Here is a 27,782-nt window from a genome sequence, read left to right as displayed (position 1 = left end):
CAACATAAATAACGTCAGCGACACCAGGGCACATTTCATAAGGCAGCCAACCCTTTACCTGAGGAAAAACTCATATCCCCACTTGACCCTCTCGCCCACCAGTTAAACCCAGCCGAGCAGGAAAGGGTAAGCCGGTTGTGGTTATACAAACACTGACTTTGCCTGGGAGCGGTTGCGTTTTGATATTGGCTCTCTCTGATGATTGCATTCTCATGTAGACATGGCCTCAGTGAAAAAGGCCCTCGGATAGACCCTCTCCTCGTGCCCAGTTGGCTGCTTAATTGGCTGCCATCTGACCCAGTCTCCGCCTCTTATACACATGGCACAACTAGCGCCACACTCTTCCACCTCTTATACACATGGCACAACTAGCGCCACACTCTTCCCAAAATACAATTCTTTTGTGGGGGGTGGGAGCTGCAAAAGCCTATGGAGCCAATAGATCGATCCGGTCATTAGCCATTAGCAAGGCGGGTGGTGGTGCTGGTGGTGGTGTGGGGATGGGGTGGGGGGTGAGGGGGTGGACAGCCCATGGAGTAGTAGCTGCAGTGTCTACATACACAGCAATCACAGCTTAATGCCAAAAGAACAGCTTAGTAGCTTACTATTATGGCTTGTCTACTTATTTCTCTATTTCTGTCGTTTCTTCCTCTACAATTCTTGGACTCGGGTGGCAGTAGCTTAGCAACCGGCTAGAGAATGAGAATGAGAGAATAGGGCAGAGGGATAGAGATTCAATAAATGGACAAGTGCAGAGATCAGAGGCATGCACTGTCTGCTTCCACCCACCAGCCCCCCCCCCCCCCTCTCTCTCTCTCTCTCCCCAAAGTTAATTTCTGTAGGGTGATATCCAGGCACAAATGACGTATAAGAGTAGAGTGGCCATTGATCTAATCTTTATCTTTATCCCATTTTCTCTGTATGTCTTTTTTCTCTTTTAGAATACAGCAATTTCTCCCTTTGCTCCAGTCATTCACTGAAACAGGAAGAGATTTGCTGTAGCAGGCTGTAGTGAGGAAGACAGAGCAGCCACGTGCACAGATAGACCACAGGGGGTGCTCAAGCTGCTGTTTGGCCTCTGACTGGATACGTGCCCTTTTTGCAAGACACGTCTGCACTCCATAGCCGACATTACTGTCTTTCAGAGCCTGTAGCAGGCACAGACGTAAGGCATCTATTGGTACTGATGGGGCATTCCTTTATAACTGGGAAATGGTAATCTGACTGTTCAAAATCAAAGGTCATGAGCTCGAACGGTGACGTCACCAGTGCTCGTATTTTCTCTTCCAAACTCGTAGGAGCCTCAGCAGCCCCGACCTCAAAAATCCAAGATGGCTGCTCCGCGCAACAAGAGTAGTTAAAATCATAGTAAAGACTGTTTATTAGCACTTCTGTCTTGTTTGTGTCTCATTAAATCAGCTATACACACAGCACTGTCTAACTTCTAACTTGTGTGGATATGTTGCTGCAGTGTTTGTACGCGCAAAATGCCGTCAAATGCCTTGTTATCAACTGTTATTGCTAACAATGGCTAGCCTGGCTAGCGACTGGATTTGACCAAGATCTGACTCGTTTAAACGGATATGTCGCAATTCAACTGAACTTCCCAGCTCCCATTTTCTGCAAATAGAAAAGCTAACAAAACGGATGTGATGCCATTCAAACGCCACATCCCAGTTTGTTTGCAATAAAGGAACCGGCCACAAGCATGCCATGCTAGCTGTCGGCAAGGGAGCTAAATAACGCTCCAAAGTTAAGCTAAATATTGGCGAAGGAACAACTGGCATGGCCATTTTCAAAGGGGTCCCTTGACCTCTCACCTCAAGATATCTGAATGAGAATGGGTATGGGTACGAGTCTCCACTTCTCACTTTATGCTAATCCCATGCAGTTTTTGGCAAAAGAAAAACGTGGTTTTATGCATGCAGTATGTGTTATTTTTGCCTATTCTATTTGAATATTTCTGCATACTGTGGTCCCTAAACAGCCTTGGAATTGCATGAATTGGGTGACTGCAAAGCTGAGACTCTTGTGGATTCAATGACCCCGATTGTATTCATGTATGATGTTGTTAGTCCCCATAGTAGCGATTTAATTGTAGTGAGAGCATTTTTTTCCTTCAAAATTGGACCTCACTGTATAAAATGATGTCTAATCATAGAGTCTCACAAAACTTCACAGCTCAAAAGACCTATAGGCATTCATAGGTAGCCTATTGACAATAACAGGGTTTCTGAGCAATTTCCAGAACAGAAGTGTATTGCCACCCAATCGCCGAAAAATGCTATTCTTACAGAGGTCAAGGTCTTGGTGTCTTAATGTTATTTTGGAGGGATTTTTTAAAACCTTTATCCCACGGTACCAGCATAGCTGCAGCGTGGGCTACAGAAGGCAATGTCAGGTGAGTCATTCACTTAGTCTGGGAGAACACTTACTGGGGGATGCTTACTGGTGATGTGCTTCATCACGTATGACCTCTAGAGGTCGGCACACACACACACACACACACACACACACACACACACACACACACACACACACACACACACACACACACACACACACACACACACACACACACACACACACACACACACACACACACACACACACACACACACACACACACACACACACACACACACACACACACACACACACACACACACACGTCAGTTGGGCCTGTACAGGATTGTTTTTAATCAATTCCTGAATGGTCAAAAATAATTCAATCTTGCACCAAATCTGTGTAACAAATGGTATCAACCCAAAAATAGCTGCGACAACGTATAGCCCGCCAACAGGGGGCGACAACAGGCAGTTGTCCCAGGCCCTGGAACCAAGGGCCCTCTAATTGTCTAATTGTCTGTCTAGTTTATATTGGATGGAGGAGGGTTGGGGTATTCAGTGTTGGGGGTAACTCATTACAAAAGTAACATATTACATGTAAAATATTACTTTTAGCAGTAACTCAGTAATGTAACTTATTACCAATAGGATTTCAGTAATATTATACCAGGTACTTTGTCAAGTAACACAAGTTACAAATTGAGTAAACATTTTTTTAATCAAAGCATATATTTAAGAAAAACACTATAGATGACAATAACAAAGGAAAAGGATAACATTTAGAATTTTGGACACTTTACACTGACTTCAAGTTTTTTCGGGATGGTTCTGAGTCGGCAATGTCATTTTGCTACTGCTGTTATTTTGGTGAAAGTAATGCAAAAGCAGTGTAATAAGTAATGAGTTACTCTACACAGACAGTAACATTGTAAAGTAACTTATTACTTTCAAATTAAAGTAACTTGCCCAACACTATAAAATAATTGTGTTTGTTGTTTCAACATTTGAATAGACGCATAACACATTGTTTTTACATATTTAGAACTATAGTCCTATATGGTATTAGTGTATAGGCTTTGGTCTCAATAGTAAGTTTGTGGTATTTATTTTATCGGCTATGATATCACTATATTCTTGTATCATTTCCATAAGGATTTATAGGCTGTAGGCTATAAGACCAAATCACCGTGACGTCACCATGTAAACAAATTTACTTCCGGGTACCACTTGGGGAAGGCGGCAGGTTTAAATGTGCGTGTTGTCAAATAAATGCTGTCAAACCCTCTCGTTGTTTTCGGCCGACTACTTTCAATTTAAATGGTTAAACGGTTGGTAAACATGCTTGTCCGACGTATCTAGCCTTTCTTCTGTGTTTGTTTTATGTAGTGTTAGCTAGCTAATAATGTTTGTTTGTCTGTCAAACTCGCTGTTTTTTTGACAGACTCGTAACCTCGCGTCACCAGGCTCTTCTCGGCGAGAGCAGACTCGTTAACGTTACAGACAGAGCTACCGACGCCACGTTAATTTAATTTAGCGTCAAGTCTACTCTGGTCTGGTCCAACAGGTAAATAAGCTAGTCTGGTCTCCACTAACGTTAGTGAAAGTGTTGTTATGAATGATATTAAACAACAACACAACACGGACGAACCATTTTTGTCTTCTTTGTCTGTTTTTGTCTTCAACACGTCAGTTTGTGCCGTTCACCGCCATTATAATGTGTGGACCCAGGGGTACCCGGAAGTAAATGTAAACATCCCGCTGATTTGGGCTATGTTGTTTTTCCCCACTAGGGGTCCTTCCAGCACAATTTGTCTGAACGTCTTCCGTCTCATTTAGGCTACAGCGGGAGTCTACCTTTTCAGGTGTTTCTTGACTGGAACTTCAAATAAAAACGTACAACCTGCTGTAGCCTATGTTTATTCCGTTCGTGCACTGACTGCCTTCCCTTGGAGCCCCCATGTGCAAACATAGCCTAATGGATTTGTGTTGAGCTATTGCAGTTAGGCTATTTCAGAATCAAAACTACAGTATTTTACCCACTCAGACTGTTTTTTTTTATGTAGCCTATAAGAATAAGTTAAATACACCACAGATGTTTTCCCTGGTGGCCAGAATAGGAGCTATGAGGCCATATAGCTATGATGCATAGTATGACCTAACTAAAGCATCCTGTCAAGATGAGCCGTGCGTTTGGCAAGAATGAGGAAAGACGTTCAAGCTGAGCAGGACAGAGGGAGACGCACACAGTTCACGCTCCTCCAGCCATGGGAACTTTTCTACACCGACCGGTGATTTTGTTTCTTTTACTGTCATCAGCATCACATGTTTTCGGTAAGGTGGGTTTTATTATGGGCTATGGGCTATTATTAAAACTTTCACCTGCTAAAACGGCTTGGCTTTGGGGCGTTGTATAGGCTAGGCTATCGCACTTTTTAAACGTCATTTATTTGCCGGCTGTTGATTATCACTGTTCAATATCAGCAATATCATAAGACTAGAGGAACATGGTAGTTAATTGTCATACTAGTAGTCGACTTGAGCTGTTTGTCTCTTGTCACTGCGCTGCTCGACTGGAACTTTCATCTTACCTTATAAGGGAAAGGGAGTGAAAATCGGGATGATCGGGATGTTGAGTAGACCGCGGTTCCCAAACGGGGGTCCTGGGACCACCTAGTGGCCTGGAAAGGGTTAATTTCAGATAATTTCAGTTATTGGCTACAATGATATGAAAATTGTTAATAGCCTACCTCTGAGAGTGTTTAAAAAAATCTAGCTTGTAGGCTAGGCTATAGCCTAGTTCACACCCCATCAAGTTTAATAGGCTATTTTAATTTAGGCCTGATAGTTTTGAACAGGCACTCCAGTCCAGAGCCATATCAGCTCCAAATAACTGCCACAGACAAAACAACCCAAGGGGATATTTTCAGTGCCAAATAGGACACAAATGAAATCATGACCCATTAACTAAACAAGGAAAGCTGCCCGTAACAGTAAAAGTAGTGTTTGGTTTGCTGCCAAAAGGGGAACTAGTAACTTAGGCCCTGAACAAGCGTGGGTAAAGGATATAACAGCACTTTGGTCAACTCAAAATGCATGCTACTAAATGCTAGCATGCATGGCAGCATGATCACATCATTTTTAGTAGCCTGTCCGAATGAATATTCTAGTCAATATTAGATTCATGTTAATGTAGGCTAGATAATATTCCCATGAAATACCGGTATAGGCCTATAGATTCAAAATGTTATTTTACAGTTTTACAGGTCTTTGAATGTGTCCCACCCAGGACAGTGTCTTGGGACACATAAACATGTATTATAGCCTACTAGCAAAATAACAAAAAAAGGCTATAGCATCAAAAGTAGTTTCTTAGGTCCATATATAAAAAAAAAAAAAAAAAAAATTGATATATTGCATGTAGGTAGCCTACAATTTTAAGGGCCTTGGTGAAAGTTGCTGAACATTACTTCAAGATAAATTCCTTCTGATCTTGATTCATAGTTCAATGTTGATTGAAGTATAGATTTGTATTAAGATGAATGTGTACAAACAATTGTTTATAAGGGCCGGCCATATCCTGCATGCCTGTAGCAATGTTTGTGCCAAAAAGGCATATTTCACTATTTTACCATAAAAAGTTTACTAATAAAATTCAACTACCGGTAAATTGTAGCATCATTCTAACAAAAGTTATAGAATAGTGTGCTTATTATGTGGTAATTGTAGCTGATCCAGTTTTGATCAAAAAGGCAAAAAGGATCTCAGATGGGCTTCTCTGGGGTGTGGTCTTGTCAAATCCGTGATCTATTGTGTACTGGGGGGGACTCCTCAGAGTAAATTTCCCAATGTTAATAAGTGCAGATTTTTCATTTCATTACAGTGAGATAAGACACTTACTTGGAATTATGAGCTGACCGTGGCTCTGGGGCAGATGTTCAAAACATAACTGTGATGGGTGTGGCCTGATAGAAACAATATCACAGTGTTGACTTTACACACTTGTACACCTCAGAGGTAGATGTTGCTGTGCTATTGGCTGCTTTGCTCATTGTAGATTAGTGGACCACACCTTACAGGCTGCACTAACATGGCAGGCAAGGAATGAAGGCTGTTGGTATAACTTTAGATTAATTGTCGATTTGATCTAGGATCTATATGCAGCAAGCCTGCCAATCATGGTCAAATGTCTCAGTGTTTGTTAAATTGTCTCCTTTAGAGCAGGAAGGGCATTAGCATCATCAATGTTTTGGGTGGCCTAAATTGCACTGAGACTTCATATCAAGCATTTAATGTTTGCACGCTGTCACTGTTGTGCAAGTTGCAGCAGAGATAGGCTATCTTTGCTCATGGGGTGGAGCAAAAGCCGACTAATAAGGAAACTGTGGTCAAGAATGGGCAGCTTATCAGAGTCGGAAATGAACTAAACGGAAAGTTGGAAACAGCGTGACAGATGCTAACATGCTACAAGATTGATTGATTGATTGATGTCTTTATTTCAGACTCATGGTCCATAGAAACGTACAAAGAATACAATACCATACGATAGTACAATAAATACAAGTAGAAAATAGATGTAAAAAAATAAAACATGTATGTCAAAGTTTCAGCTTCACAGATGAGTCTGTATTATAACATATTTACATGTAAGCTTTCAAGCCAGTGCAGCCTGAGTCTAGAATGCTTCACTGTGTGTGTTCTGTCTGTGTGGATCTCAGGTAACATATGCACCTCTCGAGGGGTGACCACCTGTCGACAGTGTTTGTCCGTCGACCCAAGTTGTGCGTGGTGCTCTCTGAAGGTGAGAACACCCACTAAACACACATGCACACGCGCACACATGCACACACACAGACACACACACACACACACACACACAGACACACACACACACACACACACACACACACGCACGCACACGCACACACACACACACACACACACACACACATGCACATTCTTAGTTCAGTGCTGCATGTTAAAACAGAAGCCACATTTCCCAACAGCATTCCTCTTGTTGCTATGCCTGTCCTCCAGTGCTCACTGTCTGGCAGCTCGGCTCACACTGTTAGTGAGGATCACATGGATTCTCCAGCCTCTGCCTCCATCAGTATTGATGAGTTGGGAGTGAGAATTTGTTGCAACTCGAGGTGATCGACCCGGGCTTCACAACTTCTATATTTGGGGATGACCTGCCTGAGCTTGTATCAGTGTCATCTGTTCACTTTTGGAAGCTCACTTAGACTTGCCTTTAAGTAATAGTCATTTAGCATATCTTTTACCAATTGTATGTAATTTCTCAAATTTGGTTCAAACGTCCACTTGGACTCAAGGATGAACGAACTGATTAGATTTTGGTGGTCAAAGGTCAAAGTTCAAGGTCACTGTGACCTCACGACCGTCACGACCACGTACCATACTCATTAGTGCTTTACTTTCCTTTCTTGCTTTACTGACATTCATTTTAGCTGTTACTGTTAATTTGAAATTTTTTACTTGTATTTTGATGCAATGACAACAAAGTCTGCCCGCAGGATTATGTTTACTTCTGAGCCACAAATCTTTCCAACAATGGCATTGGCTTGCTAAATTGTAAACAACAATTTAGAAATCTCATTATGTTACAAAGTGCAAATAATATAGTTTGGATGGAGAAGTTCCTCACAATACATATTGTGACATTTTTGTATTGTGATATATTGTCCCATCCTTTTCCATTATAATTATTGTATGTTTAATGTTTTCAAGCTGTGTTTTGCTGATCAAAAGTGACCTGCTTGTTTGATGGGGTCAGGAGTTTGGAAGGGGGGGCTTGGGCGTGTCCCGCTGTGACCTGAAACAGAACCTGCTGGCTGGGGGGTGTGAAGCAGCAGCTCTGGAGTCTCCATCCAGCAGCCTGACGGTCCAGGAGGACGCTCCTCTCAGCGACAAAGCCTCTGGGACAGCCGATGATGTCACTCAGATAAAGCCTCAGAAACTCCATATGACGCTGAGACCAGGTACGCATCTACGCATACACACGCAAGGACCTTATAAGACCAAGTACCACCTACTCACTGTGTTCTGTTCCATCACCACACGGCAATCTCGGAAGGAACAGTGATTATAATCTAATGACAAACACAGCCAATGTGTGTATTGTAATATGTACCATATAGGTAGGAAGAGCATCTGATGTTGTGGGAATACTATGAATACAAGAGAAGGTCTCACTCTGTCCTTTTGTCTGATGAAGAGCAGTGTGCTCGAAACGTAACCAGCAACGGTGCAATAAATATTTTCACTGGAGCCCATGCAGTGTGCGGGCTGTTTTATTTATTCACAATACTATGAATACACACAGTAACAAACCTTATAAGTTTTCCAAAGTTTGAGATTCGAGCCAGACTTGAATCACAATTTTAATTGCTTGAAACTTGATTTGACTTGAATCTGGCAACTTAGGAATTGACTTTGACTTGTACTTTGACGATGTGAAAATGTTTCTAAAGGCTGGACAAAAGATAGGTTTGTGTCAAATGACAGATTGAAAGGACTTAATTGACTTAGGCATGTGCATGCACACACCAATTAGTGATAGCACTAGCAACAGCAGCCAGCAGGTGACACACACACACACAGCACTACCGGCAGAAGTCAGCAGGCATCACCCATCACCCCCGCACACACAGACACCACTACCGACAGCAGCCAGTAGGTGAACCCCCTCTTCCCACACGCACGCACGCACACATGCACGCACGCACCAACAGCAGCCAGCAGGTGACACACACGGCACTACTGACAGCAGTCAGCAGGTATCACCCCCCCCCCCCCCCCCCACACACACACACACACACACACACACACAGTGATTTAGTGATGGCACTACACACAGCAGCCGGCAGGTTACACACACACACACACACACACACACACACACACACACACACACACACACACACACACACACACACACACACACACACACACACACACACACACACACACACACACACACACACACACACACACACATGCATGCTCCAACAGGTGTCATCAGAACTAGTTACATTGATACTGGACTCTTGATTTGTTCTGACTTGACTTGAGAGTTGACTTGATACTTACACGTCATTGTTTATGTATAGTGACATCCTGTGAAATCTACAGGATGTCACTACAGTGTAGAATCTACACTGGACACCTGGTCCAGTATGGCACATTGCAGTGAAAGAGGACGGAAGCTAGCTAAAAACAGTTTTGTTGGTGAGAAGATAGAGCTTCCTATGTGGTTAAGTCTAAGGCTAGAGTGATGAGTGTGCAATTTCATCTACAGTAGATGGAATCGCACTTTCACTTCCGTCCTCTTTCACTGCAATGTGCCAGACCTTGCCCCCAACAGTTACCACACTAGATCCACAAGCAGGCTGCTCTGTAATGAGCCCAGGTTCACGTCCTCGCTCATTATGCACCCAGGCCATGAAATAACCTACAGTAGTATTAGATGGGAGACACCGCCCCAATTAATGATTTTAAATATCCTATTCAGGGATCTTCGCATGAACATTGTAACTGCTTTTAACAGATTAAGCTGCTCTATGTGACTTGTTGTAATGTATATCACATGTGTTTTTATGTGATATGTGTATGTATCTGAAGAAATGTTATGGTTAAAGAAAGGTTAAAGAAATAATAATAATAATAATAACAATGATTATTATTATTATTATTATTACAAGACCAGGTATCGCTATAGACACACTGACAACCTTATGAAACAAGGGCCATTCACCTACACACACACACACACACACACACACACACACACACACACACACACACACACACACACACACACACACACACACACACACACACACACACACACACACACACACACACACACACACACACACACACACAAATAACCTCATACACCAGAGCTACTGTATAGGGGTATGACGATGACATGCTGAATTTTCATATTATCAGCACTTGAACGACAGATGAAAGGTCAAGTGATACATATTGATCTTTCTCCATCTGCCCTCTCATTCATCCATTCATCCTCTGCTAATTTTGCTGTATTGTCCTCTTCTGCTCCTCCCTGTCTCTTGGTCAGGTGCTGCGAAGCGTTTCACCGTGACGGTGAAGCAGGTGGAAGATTATCCAGTGGATCTCTACTACCTCATGGATCTTTCGTATTCAATGAACGACGACTTGAAGCAACTTCGCACTTTGGGAAATGAGCTTGCGACGACGATGGGTCGGACCACCAGCAACCTGCGCATGGGCTTTGGAGCCTTTGTGGACAAGCCCATGCAGCCCTACATGTACACTGCTTCTGATACCGTCATCCAAAACCCTTGCCAAAGGTAGGTGGACAGATTATGGTTAAAATCAAGAGATTGTGCAAGTGTTGACTCAGATATGAGCGCTAAATGTCATTCTACTCTACCGTGATGAAGTTTAAAGTCTGTGAGGTTTGTCAAATTGTTTTTAAGAACGTTATCTTGATACTTTTCATTTAGTGACCATCCCTTCCCCTCCCTCACTCCTCCCTAACCCTATGGAAAATATCTAGCCTTTCGCGAACTTGCTTGGCTCAGTTTGGGTACAAGAACGTGCTGTCGCTGACGGAGCAGGTGGGGCGCTTCACTGAGGAGGTGGTGAAGCAGCAGGTATCCAGAAACAGAGACACTCCAGAGGGTGGCTTTGACGCTGTCATGCAGGCAGTAGTGTGCAAGGTATAGAAACATTTAAATACACACACACACACACACTGAAAAAAAAATATTTCAGTTTAATCTCAGAATCCTGAGAATGAATTTAGAATTCACATGTGCCCCTAAATCCTAATTCTGATTTAACCTGAGATTCCGACTTAAATCTCAGAATTTGAATAAATTCTTCACCTGTGGCCCTAATCCTCTTCCGCACTGTATGCTCACCAATGTGCATAACACACATAGAAACACAAGCATGCACGCACACACGCACACACACACACGCACGCACGTACGCACGCACGCGCGTCCGTACGTACGTCGTACTTCCCTTCTCTTGATGCTTTTGTCTCATCTTGGCCTGCGTCACCACTAGGAGAAGATCGGCTGGCGTCCGGACGCCTCCCACCTGCTGGTGTTCACCACCGATGCCAAGACTCACATCGCCCTGGATGGCCGCATAGCTGGAGTCGTCCATCCCAATGACGGCCTGTGTCACCTTGACAGTAACAACAACTATGACAAATCTACTGTTCTGGTGAGGAGTGTTTGTATCAGAAATGAAGCTTGGTATGAATCTGCTTTTGAGGAAAAGCATTTAATAAGATGCTTGTTGTACTTTTCAGGACTATCCCTCTTTGGGACTCATGAATGAGAAAATCTCTGAAAATAACATCAACCTAATTTTTGCCGTGACTTCGTATGTGGTGCCTCTCTACCAGGTAAACACACTCCAATGCTTGTGTCACAGTGTGCATTTATGAGTTATTATTGCGAAAACCGCATCATCATGCTGCTGTCATGTCTCCATGGTTTCTCCGCCTAGAACTACAGTCAGCTCATTCCAGGCACAACTGTGGGAACGCTGTCCCGAGACTCTGGGAATGTCATTCAGCTCATTAAGGAAGCCTATGAGGTAAGGGTTTTGGTTAAGGCCATTTGTGGCAAATTGCTTTCCAAAATGATCAGTTTACTAGTTCCGATACCCGTTTGAGCATGCAATCACTGTGTGTGTGTGTGTGTGTGTGTGTGTGTGTGTGTGTGTGTGTGTGTGTCACCTGATGGATGCTGTGGGTAATGCTACCACTAATTGCTGATACCCATTGGAGCATGCAATCAAATGTCTCTCTCTGTGTGTGTGTGTGTGGGTGTGTGTGTGTGTGTGTGTGTGTGTGTGTGGGTGGGGTTTCACCTGCTGGATACTGTGGGTAGTGCTATCACTAAGTCACTGTGTGTGTGTGTGTGTGTGTGTGTGTGTGTGTGTGTGTGTGTTGGGGGTGACAACTTCTGGCTGCTGTCGGTAGTGCTATCTGTGTGTGTCTGTGTGTGTGTGTGTTCGCGCACCTTCACCTGCTGACTGTTGGTGGTAGTACTATCACTAATGGGGTTGTGTGTCACCTGCTGGCTGCTGTGGGTAGTGCTGTGACTAATTGTCTGTTTTTGGCCATTTAATCGGTCATAATGACCTAATTAAAAAATCTGGCCATGTCAGTGTCTGCTTGGGACCTCTGCCAGTACCCGTGCCAAATATGAATGCTGTCTGAGGAAAATGCAACAGAGACATGATACATGTCGTGTAATGATACGTAGGTTTGCCCTTTTATGTGTTAGATGGTGCAAATAAATGGCATCTGTGTTATCGGTTACTCTTACAGTATATTTATTGTTTCATGACTTTCATGAATTGTTTAATGGTTTTGTTGTGAGCAGAAGATCCGCTCTAAGGTGGAGCTGGAGCTGGTGGGAGTCCCGGAGGAGCTGTCCCTGTCCTTCAACGCCACTTGCATAAATGGAGAAGTCAACCTCGGACTCAAGTCCTGCTCTGGCCTCATGATCGGAGACACGGTAGCTACCTGTCTAGACGATGATCCCTGGCACAGTTTTTCTATCTACAGTGTAGTAAAAACAGACAGATCACAGACACTTTCTCCCCTCTTTCTCCCCTCAGGTGAAGTTCAGTGTGGAGGCTCAGTTGCGTAGTTGCCCCAAGGAGAAGAGCCGCAGGTTTACCATCAAACCTCGAGGCTTCAAGGATTCCCTGGACATCACAGTGGACTTCGCCTGCGGGTGCGACTGCGAGGCTCAGGCCGAGGCCGACAGCCCCTTCTGTAACCAAGGCAACGGGACCTACGAGTGCGGTGTGTGTCAGTGCCACCAGGGGCGGCTGGGCCCACACTGCGAGTGTGCAGAGGGGGACTACAGCCCGTCCGACGATGTGAACTGCATCCCCAAGCCAGAGAGTCCTGTCTGCAACGCGAGAGGCGACTGCGTGTGCGGACAGTGCTCCTGCCATAGCAATGAGTTTGGTCAAGTCTGGGGCAAATACTGTGAATGTGACGACTTCAACTGCCTGCGCTTCAAAGGGCGACTCTGCTCCGGTGAGTAAATACACTTCTCCCTGCTACAATTAGCCTTTTGATGTTCTCAATCTCTTATGTCTTTAGTTATCAACAATCTGACACGCTGGGGCGTCTGGGTAGTGTAGAGGTAAACGCACTCACCTACCACCATGGAGACGCGGGTTCATTCCCGGTAGTGGTACCTCCGGCTTTGTCAGATGTTCCTACAGACACAATTGGCCATGTCTGCGGGTGTGAAGCTGGTGGGGTCTGAGTCCTAGTCACTGCAGTGCCTCGGTCGGTCAGGGCGCCTGTTCGGGGGTCCGCTCACTATGCCGATAACTTCTTCATGCTGAGTGTTAGCAGAGTGTCAGTCACTGGCCTTCTTCATGCTGAGTGTTAGCAGAGTGTCAGTCACTGGCTTTCTTCATGCTGAGTGTTAACAGAGTGTCAGTCACTGGCTTTCTTCATGCTGAGTGTTAGCAGAGTGTCAGTCACTGGCCTTCTTCATGCTGAGTGTTAACAGAGTGTCGGTCACTGGCCTTCTTCATGCTGAGTGTTAGCAGAGTGTCAGTCACTGGCCTTCTTCATGCTGAGTGTTAGCAGAGTGTCAGTCACTGGCCTTCTTCATGCTGAGTGTTAGCAGAGTGTCAGTCACTGGCCTTCTTCATGCTGAGTGTTAGCAGAGTGTCAGTCACTGGCTTTCTTCATGCTGAGTGTTAGCAGAGTGCCAGTCACTGGCTTTCTTCATGCTGAGTGTTAGAGTGTGCCAGTCACTGGCCTTCTTCATGCTGAGTGTTAGCAGAGTGCCAGTCACTGGCTTTCTTCATGCTGAGTGTTAGAGTGTGCCAGTCACTGGCCTTCTTCATGCTGAGTGTTAGCAGAGTGTCAGTCACTGGCTTTCTTCATGCTGAGTGTTAGCAGAGTGTCAGTCACTGGCCTTCTTCATGCTGGAGTTTTAGCAGAGTGCCAGTCACTGGCTTTCTTCATGCTGAGTGTTAGCAGAGTGCCAGTCACTGGCTTTCTTCATGCTGAGTGTTAGCAGAGTGTCAGTCACTGGCCTTCTTCACGCTGGAGTGTTAGCAGAGTGCCAGTCACTGGCTTTCTTCATGCTGAGTGTTAGAGTGTGCCAGTCACTGGCCTTCTTCATGCTGAGTGTTAGAGTGTGCCAGTAACTGGCCTTCTTCATGCTGAGTGTTAGAGTGTGCCAGTAACTGGCCTTCTTCATGCTGAGTGTTAGCAGAGTGTCAGTCACTGGCCTTCTTCATGCTGAGTGTTAGAGTGTGCCAGTAACTGGCCTTCTTCATGCTGAGTGTTAGCAGAGTGTCAGTAACTGGCCTTCTTCATGCTGAGTGTTAGCAGAGTGTCAGTCACTGGCCTTCTTCATGCTGAGTGTTAGCAGAGTGTCAGTCACTGGCCTTCTTCATGCTGAGTGTTAGCAGAGTGTCAGTCACTGGCCTTCTTCATGCTGAGTGTTAGAGTGTGCCAGTCACTGGCCTTCTTCATGCTGGAGAGTTAGCAGAGTGTCAGTCACTGGCCTTCTTCATGCTGAGTGTTAGCAGAGTGTCAGTCACTGGCCTTCTTCATGCTGAGCGTTAGCAGAGTGTCAGTCACTGGCCTTCTTCATGCTGAGTGTTAGAGTGTGCCAGTAACTGGCCTTCTTCATGCTGAGTGTTAGAGTGTGCCAGTAACTGGCCTTCTTCATGCTGAGTGTTAGAGTGTGCCAGTAACTGGCCTTCTTCATGCTGAGTGTTAGCAGAGTGTCAGTCACTGGCCTTCTTCATGCTGAGTGTTAGAGTGTGCCAGTAACTGGCCTTCTTCATGCTGAGTGTTAGAGTGTGCCAGTCACTGGCCTTCTTCATGCTGAGTGTTAGAGTGTGCCAGTCACTGGCCTTCTTCATGCTGAGTGTTAGAGTGTGCCAGTAACTGGCCTTCTTCATGCTGAGTGTTAGAGTGTGCCAGTAACTGGCCTTCTTCATGCTGAGTGTTAGCAGAGTGTCAGTCACTGGCCTTCTTCATGCTGAGTGTTAGCAGAGTGTCAGTCACTGGCCTTCTTCATGCTGAGTGTTAGCAGAGTGTCAGTCACTGGCCTTCTTCATGCTGAGTGTTAGCAGAGTGTCAGTCACTGTCCTTCTTCATGCTGAGTGTTAGCAGAGTGTCAGTCACTGGCCTTCTTCATGCTGAGTGTTAGAGTGTGCCAGTAACTGGCCTTCTTCATGCTGAGTGTTAGAGTGTGCCAGTAACTGGCCTTCTTCATGCTGAGTGTTAGAGTGTGCCAGTAACTGGCCTTCTTCATGCTGAGTGTTAGAGTGTGCCAGTCACTGGCCTTCTTCATGCTGAGTGTTAGCAGAGTGTCAGTCACTGGCCTTCTTCATGCTGAGTGTTAGCAGAGTGTCAGTCACTGGCCTTCTTCATGCTGAGTGTTAGCAGAGTGCCAGTCACTGGCCTTCTTCATGCTGAGTGTTAGCAGAGTGCCAGTCACTGGCTTTCTTCACGCTGAGTGTTAGCAGAGTGCCAGTCACTGGCCTTCTTCATGCTGAGTGTTAGCAGAGTGTCACTCACTGGCCTTCTTCATGCTGAGTGTTAGCAGAGTGTCAGTCACTGGCCTTCTTCATGCTGAGTGTTAACAGAGTGTCAGTCACTGGCCTTCTTCATGCTGAGTGTTAGCAGAGTGCCAGTCACTGGCTTTCTTCATGCTGAGTGTTAGCAGAGTGTCAGTCACTGGCCTTCTTCATGCTGAGTGTTAGCAGAGTGTCAGTCACTGGCCTTCTTCATGCTGAGTGTTAGAGTGTGCCAGTAACTGGCCTTCTTCATGCTGAGTGTTAGAGTGTGCCAGTAACTGGCCTTCTTCATGCTGAGTGTTAGAGTGTGCCAGTAACTGGCCTTCTTCATGCTGAGTGTTAGCAGAGTGTCAGTCACTGGCCTTCTTCATGCTGAGTGTTAGCAGAGTGTCAGTCACTGGCCTTCTTCATGCTGAGTGTTAGCAGAGTGTCAGTCACTGGCCTTCTTCATGCTGAGTGTTAACAGAGTGTCAGTCACTGGCCTTCTTCATGCTGAGTGTTAGCAGAGTGTCAGTCACTGGCCTTCTTCATGCTGAGTGTTAGCAGAGTGTCAGTCACTGGCCTTCTTCATGCTGAGTGTTAACAGAGTGCCAGTCACTGGCCTTCTTCATGCTGAGTGTTAACAGAGTGTCAGTCACTGGCCTTCTTCATGTTGAGTGTTAACAGAGTGCCAGTCACTGGCCTTCTTCATGCTGAGTGTTAGCAGAGTGTCAGTCACTGGCCTTCTTCATGCTGAGTGTTAACAGAGTGCCAGTCACTGGCCCTCTTCATGCTGAGTGTTAGCAGAGTGTCAGTCACTGGCCTTCTTCATGCTGAGTGTTAACAGAGTGTCAGTCACTGGCCTTCTTCATGCTGAGTGTTAGCAGAGTGTCAGTCACTGGCCTTCTTCATGCTGAGTGTTAGCAGAGTGCCAGTAACTGGCCTTCTTAATGCTGAGTGTTAGCAGAGTGTCAGTCACTGGCCTTCTTCATGCTGAGTGTTAGCAGAGTGTCAGTCACTGGCCTTCTTCATGCTGAGTGTTAGCAGAGTGCCAGTCACTGGCCCTCTTCATGCTGAGTGTTAGAAGAGTGTCAGTCACTGGCCTTCTTCATGCTGAGTGTTAACAGAGTGCCAGTCACTGGCCCTCTTCATGCTGAGTGTTAGCAGAGTGTCAGTCACTGGCCTTCTTCATGCTGAGTGTTAACAGAGTGTCAGTCACTGGCCTTCTTCATGCTGAGTGTTAACAGAGTGTCAGTCACTGGCCCTCTTCATGCTGAGTGTTAGCAGAGTGTCAGTCACTGGCCTTCTTCATGTTGAGTGTTAACAGAGTGTCAGTCACTGGCCTTCTTCATGCTGAGTGTTAACAGAGTGCCAGTCACTGGCCCTCTTCATGCTGAGTGTTAGCAGAGTGTCAGTCACTGGCCTTCTTCATGCTGAGTGTTAGCAGAGTGTCAGTCACTGGCCTTCTTCATGCTGAGTGTTAACAGAGTGTCAGTCACTGGCCTTCTTCATGCTGAGTGTTAGCAGAGTGTCAGTCACTGGCCTTCTTCATGCTGAGTGTTAGCAGAGTGTCAGTCACTGGCCTTCTTCATGCTGAGTGTTAGCAGAGTGCCAGTCACTGGCCTTCTTCATGCTGAGTGTTAACAGGGAAGATGTCATGATGTTGCCCTTCCCTTCCTCTCAGCTGACCTCACTGGAACTCGCCGCCCTGCTCACTCTCACTCTCTAAACACACCAAAGTTAGTTTGCACAGTTTACTGTTACTTAGCTTAACAAATCAAAAATCCACCTCAATTCTCAAACATAACATTCCCTGTTATGGCAGCCCCCACTTGCTTAAAAACACAAATAAATGTGTGTAAATATTTACATCTTTGTTACTGAACACAGGGAGTACATGTATACAAATGACCAATGCTCTTTCCGGCTTGTAAACTGTGTGTGTACTAGATACTGTAAAAGGCTAGTGGGAGAAACACAATTACCACTTCCTGTTGCTGATCTTACCACTCACAGTAATGCGGCATAATGTGCTATGACTCCCTATTACAAGTCTGCACAGCTCACAGCAGTTACTCAATGACTAAACTTTAATAGGGTTTGTCCTCGGGTAATGTAATGCAACAGCAGTCTGGGCGTGTGTGTGCGTGTGTGTGTGTGTGTGTGTGTGTGTGTGTGTGTGTGTGTGTGTGTGTGTGTGTGTGTGTGTGTGTGTGTGTGTGTGTGTGTGTGTGTGTGTGTGTGTGTGTGTGTGTGTGTGTGTGTGTGTGTGTGCGTGCGTGTGTGCGTGTGTGTGTGCGTGTGCATGTGCGTGTGGTGTACAGACAGGGGCGGAGCAGTGGAACAAAAGGAACAGCTAGTTCTACACTGTTACAAACTTTAGTTTTTGCTCATTCTGCGATTTCTGCAAACCTCGAATATGTTAGCCTGATATCAGACTGAAATGTCAACTCCTGACTACTTGGTGGAGTGGGTGGTTTTGAAGGTCTGGACCCAGGCAGGGAATATGTAGCTGACTGGGGAATTTGGAGAAAACAGGGTTATGTTTCCCCTCATGTTATGAAAATGTCCTAATTATGCGTCTCCGACACAATAAGGTCGCCAAACGTTTGAGTGAAAAGCTGCCAAATAGAGTGTGGTTTCCAATGAACCCACAGAGGAATCCTCAGTCCTTGTTCACACAGGACGCCGAACGTAAATAGAGCTGAAGCTTGAAGCAGGCACAAGCTGAACTGACGCCTAACCGTTCACACAAGAAGCCTTCTCTTTTCCTCTCAGCACCTCCTCGGTGCGCCTTGAGCCCGCCCACAACTCCCATTGACTTCATGCCTGGCAGCTTCAAGCGTCACGCTTGGAAAATAGGCGTGAATCCTAAGCCCCCGTTCACACAGGACGCCGAAGCAACGCTCAACCGAAGCTGTACCTACGCTGTACCCACAAGTTTCATTTCAGCGTCCTTGTTAACAGGCGAAGCCGTTCACACCACCCGCGCGCGTGCCACGCTGATGCCGTGCCGAAGCCACGGTAAGCCACGGTAAGGCGTACGTTCAGCTTGTCCCTGCTTCAAGCTTCAGTTCTGCTTACGTTCGGCGTCCTGTGTGAACGAGGGCTAAACGATCGCTTGAGCAAGGCTGTTCGCCTGTTAACAAGGACGCCTAAATTAAACTTGTGGGTTCAGCGTAGGTTGAGCTTAGGTTGAGCGTTGCTTCGGCGTATGGTGTGAACGGGGGGCTTGTCATCGGATCTGATGACACTCTCTGACCTGACAATCTGAAATTGTGTATATTTAACAGACCCACACGAATTTCAAATTAAGAGCATATCTAGGGTCAATAAATACGTATACATAAGTTTACATAAGTTAAATACATACGTTTTAAAGGGAGAATGGCAGGTTAGGCGTGTGTTGGCAGGTAGAAAATGATAGGAATAGGCCAGGGCATGCTTATATCATCAAGGAGGAGTTTGGAGTCCTTTTCAGTGTGCTTGTTTTGCAGGTGTTGAGGTGTAGTGCTATTTTCAGTGATGACACCTCGGGTTCACACACTGACACCTGCCCACAGACACACACGTCTACAGAGCTCAATTTGAGGCTTGTGCCTCTAAGCTGCCGTCTGTAGATGGAGTTGTGCGGTCGTGACATCACTGTCTTCGAAGTGCGAGCTTTGGCCCCGGCTCAATTGGCGCTGCCATGAACCCCGGGGCCCCGAAGAGCTGCAGCTCTCCCACGTTCCCTAAGGGTGTCTTCCTCTCCCACGTTCCCTGAGGGCCTCGAAGAGCTGCAGCATTCCCATGTTCCCTGAGGGCATGTATTTCTTCCTCTCCCATGTTCCCTGAGGGCATGTAATGTATTTCTTCCTCTGCTGCGTTCCCTGAGGGCATGTATTTCTTCCTCTGCTGCGTTCCCTGAGGGCATGTATTTCTTCCTCTGCTGCGTTCCCTGAGGGCATGTCTTTCTGCCTCTCCCACGTTCCCTGAGGGCATGTCTTTCTGCCTCTCCCACGTTCCCTGAGGGCATGTATTTCTTCCTCTGCTGTGTTCCCTGAGGGCATGTCTTTCTGCCTCTCCCATGTTCCCTGAGGGCATGTATTTCTTCCTCTGCTGTGTTCCCTGAGGGCATGTATTTCTTCCTCTGCTGTGTTCCCTGAGGGCATGTATTTCTTCCTCTGCTGTGTTCCCTGAGGGCATGTATTTCTGCCTCTCCCACGTTCCCTGAGGGCATGTCTTTCTGCCTCTCCCATGTTCCCTGAGGGCATGTATTTCTTCCTCTGCTGTGTTCCCTGAGGGCATGTCTTTCTGCCTCTCCCATGTTCCCTGAGGGCATGTATTTCTTCCTCTGCTGCGTTCCCTGAGGGCATGTATTTCTTCCTCTGCTGTGTTCCCTGAGGGCATGTATTTCTTCCTCTGCTGCGTTCCCTGAGGACGTGTCTCTCTGCCTCTGAGGTGGGACTGGTGCAGGGGCAGGGAGCAGGAGTCAGCAAGCACACCCCCAGGGCCCATTAGAGAGAGAACAGGAAAGTTTACATTCCTCTGCTGGCACTTTGCCCCCCCCTCCCTCCCTCTGTCTCTATCTCCCTCTCTCCCTCGCTTTCCATCTCCCCTCTCTCTCTCTCTCCCTCTTTCTCACTCCCTCTCTCTCTCCTTCTCTCTCTCTCCCTCCCCCTCCCTCTCTCTCTCCAGGGCCTCATGTTAACTTGATCTGAAGCCCAGGCACGTGATTAATGGGGCAGGATGAGGCTTGTGCAGCCTCAGAGAGGAGTTGATGATATAAGCCCAAAACCTCCCCTATGACGTCGCTGACTCAACTCTACAACAAATAAGGCAATGAGATGAGAACATTCAGTACAACAATTACTCACATCCAGGAAGTGGTACAAACTGCAAAAATGTCAATCTTTACGATACAATTAGTCTCATGTCCACGCTTGTTTTTTCTTAAAACAAGTGAAACATCATGCCAACAGGGTGAGCTACTTCCACTTGTTTCCAGTGCAGCTCCGCATGTCTCAGGAATTCTCTACAGTTTCAGTATGTTGAAAAAAGGCAAAGTGAGGCATATCTCAAGAAAACGTCAAGAAATGTCTTGAAACAAAGTTGATTTGCATTGGAAACAAGTACAACTACCTCAGCCTATGGGCAGATTCTTGTTTCATCTTGAAAAATAAGATCTGAAGACTCAATACTAAGTTGCTGAGGTGGATATTATTTGCGGTGTAGTGAGAGAACATGAAAGATGTTTGCCAAAAAAGGCGATGTTAGTTTCCTTCTGTCCATGCTGGTGTATACTTCACTCTGCACAGCAGCAACAGTTACCATGTGACAGTAACACTGTTAACCATTAACCAGTGAGAGCACCACCCTTGACCGTTTCCAATCCCTCCACCTATAAACTTTATCTAAAAACAATGACAGCGATTGAGCGAGTGTAACAATAGCAGAATGTTTTGAGCTTTGAGACCCTTGGACCCTCTGTGACATTCCCGAGCAGCCACTCCCCCAGCTGAGCTCGGACTCGCCCGTTTCTCTCTTAGTCACTCATTTCTAAAGCAATGTTTGCCTTCCTGATAGCCTAGAGTCTGTCGGCTCTCGGGCTGCTGTGCCAGTGTTTCAGAGGTAGCTCAACATGCTGATGTGGGCCATGTCTCATCAGTCTCTAATCTGTGGTCAGACGCATGCCCACACACTCTGTCAGCTCTGCTAGCATGACCGAGGTCTGCGCAAGAGCCTCCACTAGCGGTCATCACAGAGGAGTGTGTGTGTGCGTGTGTGCATGTGTGTGTGCGTGTGTGTGTGCGCGCGTGTGTGTGCGCGCGTGTGTAGAGTGAAAGGAAGTTATGAGTGTACTTTTCACTACAAAACATATCCTCCCTTTGTCTGGACATGGATTATTATGTGATCTTACCCATTTCAAAAACATGCTGTAGCAATATGGCTTGTGCTGTCAAGTGTAGTCAATCTTGATCTGATTTTATAACTGTGATCCAGTCTCACTTAAATGTCAAGCATATTTTGTTATTTTGTCAATCAGCAGCATCTGGGCCAGGGGCATAAAGTGTGTGTGTTGTGAGGGGGGGGGGGGGGGGCAATGTGAGGGGAGTCATACACCAAACAACAATTTATTAACTAAAACTAATGTAAAATAACTAGACAACAAAAACTGCATTAAACAAATGAACAGAAAGGTGCATCAGTGAGGAGGGAGACAACAGACAGACAACAGACAACACTGGTGATGACTGGCTTTTAATCCCTACTCATATGAACACACACAGGCACTCTTGCCCAGGTATGCAAAATACATTAAAAAACACTCGTGTTCAGGGAACCAAGACCTCAAGGCTGAAACAATAAGAAAAACACTTTCAAACAATGACTCATGTTGCAGTTGTGCAAATACATTAGTTTGCCCAGCTCCACCTACTGTATGTGATTATGCACACTGAGAAAAAGGTAGGTAATTGAATTTTACAACTTTAGCAAATTAAATTTTGAAGGACTATTATTAACCTTACAGAAAAACCACATGAATTTCACACATTTTCCAGGTGTCCACATGTACGAACCATGTCACTACATGTTACAACAGAGCACAGCACTGTGGAAATCATACCACAGTTTTGTTGTTACTAACCAAACTGTGAACTTAAAGGAACACTCCGCCCATTTTCAACCAGCTTTGTATCATTAGAACATCAGTAGTATATCAGAAAACTGTAAACTGTTTTGAAGTCTGTCATTTAATTTGACAGTTATTGAGTGTTAAAGTGTGGACCAGTGACATCACTGGTCCACACGAACTCAAATTAATAACTCATTAACTCAAATCAACTCTCAAGAACTGTCAAACTATTCATCATTCACCTTTAATAGACAGTTTTGACATTGGTGATGCACAACTAAAGTGTATCTCCCACTGTGGTTCCAATCAACATAATCCACAAACATACAGATCAAGACACAAAGAAAGCGGTTGAAAGAAAACAGTGTATGGACCAATGAATACAAACATGCACTAATGTAGACATGTATGGTGATAAGCTGACAGTCAAATTTAGGATAAATACATGCAGAAGAAACTAAATTAACCTTATCATCCTTTTCCATCATCCTTTACCTGTGCAGACCATGGAAAGTGTAACTGTGGGTTCTGCCAGTGCGACTCAGGCTGGGAAGGAGAGAACTGCAACTGCACCACCCGCAAGGACACCTGCATGTCCAGCATCGGGGGGCTGGACATGCAGTGCAGCGGCCGGGGCCAGTGTGTGTGCGGGGTGTGTGAGTGTACCCAGCCCGGCGCATATGGAGCCACCTGCGAGAAATGTCCCACCTGCCCCAACTCCTGCATTATAAAGAAGTAATTCCATTACTTCTTTATCGGATCGTGGGTTCGAATCTCCGCCCCAGTCCTTTCTGTGTGGCGTTTGCATGTTCTCCCCGAGTTTGTATGCATTTCCCCCAACAGTCCAAACACATGCAGATCTAGTGGAATAAAGACCCTAGGCATGATTGTTGTAGTTGATATGAAGAATGTATATGACTAGAACAATGTATATGACTGTATGAATGTATATGACTAGAAGAACGTATAGCATCAGTGAATGTATAAGATTAGAAAAGCATCAATAGGCTGTACAGCGGGTGTAATGGCGGTTGTGTTTGCAGGGAATGTGTGGAGTGTAAACACTTCAAGAGAGGACCGCTGGCCGACGACAGCAGTTGTAGCAGAATCTGCAGAGACGACATTGAACTAGTGGATGAACTGGGTGAGAATTTGTCCATCTCTACCCTCCATCTCTCCATCTCCCTCCTCTCCTCACTACATACTACTGCTGTAACATGAATGCTCTAAAATGCTGCTATACCCTTGAATACCATATTGCAGTCAAAGAGCAGTTTAGTCCAAGTCTTTTGAGCTTGCAGTGGTGTCTCATTATATACTCTTATGCTTAAACTACAATATTTGTCTAATCTTTGTTTCTTTTACCATCTGTATCCCACAGTCTTCCGCTCCAAGAATGCGGTGAACTGCACGTATAAAGATGAGAACGACTGTGTGGAGCACTTTCAGTATTATGAAGATGAAAGTGGCAAGTCCATGCTGTATGTGGTTAAAGAGCCAGGTAAGAGCGTGCGTGTGTGTGTGTGTGTGTGTGTGTGTGTGTGTGTGTGTGTGTGTGCGTGTGCGTGTGCGTGTGCGTGCGTGCGTCTAACAGACACAGACATAAACTAAACCTGAAGATTAGCAGCTAGATGCAGGGATAGGCTTCATTATTAGCTGGGAATAGCGTGCTCTGTGAATGTCACCGTCATCTCAGTCCGCGCCTGGCAGGCTGCAGCGGCACAGGAACAGCGTGTGCATACAGTAATGGCTGGGTCTCTATGGCAGAACACCTCTACCAGCTAGTTTACCTACCGATCAGATGCAGTGGTGACGATGCACTGAATCGGGTTGCAACAGACTCTCTGACACGGTGTTTCAACACTAGTGATTGCTTCATTTCATGTCTCACATCTTACTTTGTCTCCTCACTGGCATATCCTCTTTATTCTCTTTTTTTAATATTATTTCCTCTGCTCCTCCCTGTACTCTCTCAATCTATCCTCCCCCCCCCCCTCTCTCTCTCTCCCTGGTCATCAGACTGTCCTGAGGGCCCCAACATCCTGGTGGTGCTCCTGGCGGTGGCCGGAGCCACTCTGTTACTGGGCCTGGTGGGTCTGCTCATCTGGAAGCTGTGGGTCACCATCCACGACCGCAGGGAGTTCGCCAAGTTTGAGGAGGAGAAAGCCAAAGCCAAGTGGGATACGGTGAGAAATGCTGACATTTTTGACGTGTACAGTGACAGAAAGACTGAAGATTGACGACTCCCTGTTCGAGATGGGAGCAAGTGGAATGGAGTATTGCCAAAAAGCAGAATAGGCTGCCCTCTGATGGAGAAAATCTGAATTGTCCTTGGAAAAGTTATGTATCAATATGAGGTTGAATTCAACAAATCTTTACATGACTGTTTTCCCTCTGTTTCCATTTCCCAGGGTAACAACCCCTTGTACAAAGGAGCCACCTCCACCTTCAAAAACGTGACGTACCGAGGGAACTGAGGACTAAACGCAATGAGAAAAACTCAGGGGTCTGCGACAGAGATGCAATGTAGCAACATAGAAATTAATGGCTTGAGCCCTTTACACTGTCATGTGACCAGCTACTGTAGATGTGGAGATTGTTGTCAACAAGACATAAACAATGCTGTAATTGTACATATTGTAAAAAAGACAAGAAAAGGGGGGAAAGGTCAGTGGGTCACAAACATGTTTGCCATTATCGCCTAATCTGGCCATGTAGCCAAATTAAGGTGACCAGACGTCCCCATTTTTGGTGACCTGTCCTCGGCTAGAGCTGTCCCTGATTTTCTACTCCTCGTCCGCGGCCATGACTGTCTTTCAGAGGCTCCAGCGGGCACATTATTAAAGCTAGAGTGGCATGGCCATTTTCAAAGGGGTCCCTCAAGGTATCTGAATCAGAATGGGTTCTATGGGTGTCCACAAGTCTCCCCTTTATAGCAACAGTTACCATGGTCAAAATACATGAAACCAGAATTGTCCCCCTTTTTATTTTATAGATCTAATTGGATATTTTAATTATATATTATTGAATGCTGAACTGGAAATGTCCCCGATCAACAAATAGGTCAAATAGCCTGGACTATAGCTTTTTTTTAAAGTACTGTACATCCAATTATGGTTTAATTAAGTTACATAACTGTAAAGATAGAGCATATGTTCTGTGGCCATAAATTAAGAAAATAATTAGAATGTATAATATGTGAATTGTGAGTAGTTCAGTTTTGGAGTCTGCCTGTTTGACCGAGCTGTTAGCCTTTGTTCGCGCTTAACAGAAGCTGAGTGTCACGCTAAAACAGTCACACAAGAAGCACTCTCTTTTCCTTAGCGCCTCGCTCGGCGAGCCTTTCCCCTGCCCACAACTTGCATTTACTTCATGCCTGGCAGCTTCACGCTTGGAAAATAGAAGAGAATCCTGAACGATTGCTTCAGCATGGCACGCGTGCGGCTGATGTGAACGGTCTCACCTGTTAACAAGGATGCCGAAATGAAACTGCGTGGCTTCAGCATAGCTTCAGCGTGGCTTGACCATGGCTTCGGGGTATGGTGTGAATGAGCAGCAAGGGAATAGCTCGCACAGCTCCAGGTCTTAAGCAGCTCAATCGGTGCAGGTTGCAGGGAGATCACAGTAACAGAGGTAGGCAACAGCACTCGAATTAGAGTAAATCTTGAGTTCTTTTATTAAGGGCAAAACAGACGCGTTTCAGCCTTAGGCCATCATCAGTGTACATCAGAACAGATGACAATGGATAGTATATATAGAGGTGTGGTCAAACAAATCACCTTGAAAAAAACATCAGCAGATGGAGTGCATCTGTGGAAGCTGCAATGCAGCCAATCACAGAGAAGGAGGTGAGGCCACAGCTCAAACAGGCAATCAACATCATTTCTAAGGACTATCATAGTAGTGACAGCCCTTGTTAAATACATAACATTACGAATTGTTTATAATTCGTAATGTTATGTATTTAACAAGGGCTGTCACTACTATGATAGTCCTTAGAAATGATGTTGATTGCCTGTTTGAGCTGTGGCCTCACCTCCTTCTCTGTGATTGGCTGCATTGCAGCTTCCACAGATGCACTCCATCTGCTGATGTTTTTTTCAAGGTGATTTGTTTGACCACACCTCTATATATACTACCCATTGTCATCTGTTCTGATGTACACTGATGATGTCCTAAGGCTGAAACGCGTCTGTTTTGCCCTTAATAAAAGAACTCAAGATTTACTCTAATTCGAGTGCTGTTGCCTACCTCTGTTATGGTGTGAATGAGGACTTAGTTTGAATCTGTCCAGTGTGTTTTCACTCCAAAGTGACTGACTGAGAAATGTTCCCAAAATATACTGAGGAGAGAGGGAAACTGCTGCTGCTTGAAAATCTGTCACTTTTGCAGGGGAGGCTTTTCTATCTGTCAAAATTAGGACAGTAGGACATTTTTGGGTTGTTGAAATGTCACAGTTTTAAGTTCTGGTACTTGTTTTTTCTCACTTGTTGTAATCCTCTCTGACACCAATGACCCCCCCCCCCCCCCCCCCCCCCCTTCCCCGACACACACACACACACACACACACACACACACACACACACACACACACACACACACACACACACACACACACACACACACACACATTCGTTGTGAAGTTGTTTGAAATGCGTGTTTGAAATAAAAATTTAAAAGAGTAAAGTAATGTTCATTCTTTAACTAGCTCTTGCAGAATATATCAAGAATTTTTAAATTTGAATGTATAGAAAAAGGAAGGAAAGGCCTGATGAATAACAATAAGTCATCATGTATACATAAGATGTTTAGACTTTGGAGAAAACTGTTGCGCCTTTGTTTGTCCCTTGTTCTGGTTTGGCTGCAGGTGCGGTCTCAGTCTAAGGAGTCTTCCTTAAATTATTATGCAGTGAGCGAGTCCATTCTGTCAGCTTTCCTACATAAGATGTTTGCCATATAATTAAAAAAAAATGTTAAGTGAACAGTCCCATGGATAGACATGGACACCTCCGACTCAGTGGGAGGTGATTGGTCACGTCCATCGACATATATATAGCTCAGTGGTCTTTGTCTCTCAGTTGTCACAGAGACAAAGAGCTTCAAACACAAATCTCTCATGGACAATGACAAAGTTAGGCTACTGTTGGTATATGTCTCCATCTACTGTATGAACACTGCATTGATCATTTGCTCCAATGCTCCATTATTGAAGTTAATCCTAAAATATGCT

The 27,782-nt window shown here is 45.4% G+C and overlaps 1 protein-coding gene across 1 annotated transcript; it reads left to right on the top strand.

Annotated features, from left to right (window-relative positions):
• Positions 1-4,572: 4,572 nt before the first annotated feature.
• itgb3a (integrin beta 3a) lies at positions 4,573-27,205 on the top strand. The gene is made up of 15 exons (XM_083649039.1): positions 4,573-4,680; positions 7,065-7,147; positions 8,141-8,345; positions 10,451-10,703; positions 10,913-11,075; positions 11,431-11,592; positions 11,681-11,776; positions 11,881-11,970; positions 12,765-12,899; positions 13,003-13,432; positions 23,056-23,287; positions 23,596-23,696; positions 23,934-24,053; positions 24,572-24,738; positions 24,964-27,205. The coding sequence occupies exons 1-15, from the start codon at positions 4,614-4,616 to the stop codon at positions 25,027-25,029; spliced, it is 2,370 nt and encodes a 789-aa protein (XP_083505165.1). The 5' UTR covers positions 4,573-4,613; the 3' UTR covers positions 25,030-27,205.
• Positions 27,206-27,782: the final 577 nt, after the last annotated feature.

Source organism: Poromitra crassiceps (assembly GCF_964638095.1).
Source record: "Poromitra crassiceps genome assembly, chromosome: 13".
Classification (NCBI taxonomy): Eukaryota; Metazoa; Chordata; class Actinopteri; order Beryciformes; family Melamphaidae; genus Poromitra; species Poromitra crassiceps.
The sequence above is the reverse complement of the archived record's forward strand: the minus strand, read 5'-3'. Positions and strand labels throughout refer to the sequence as shown.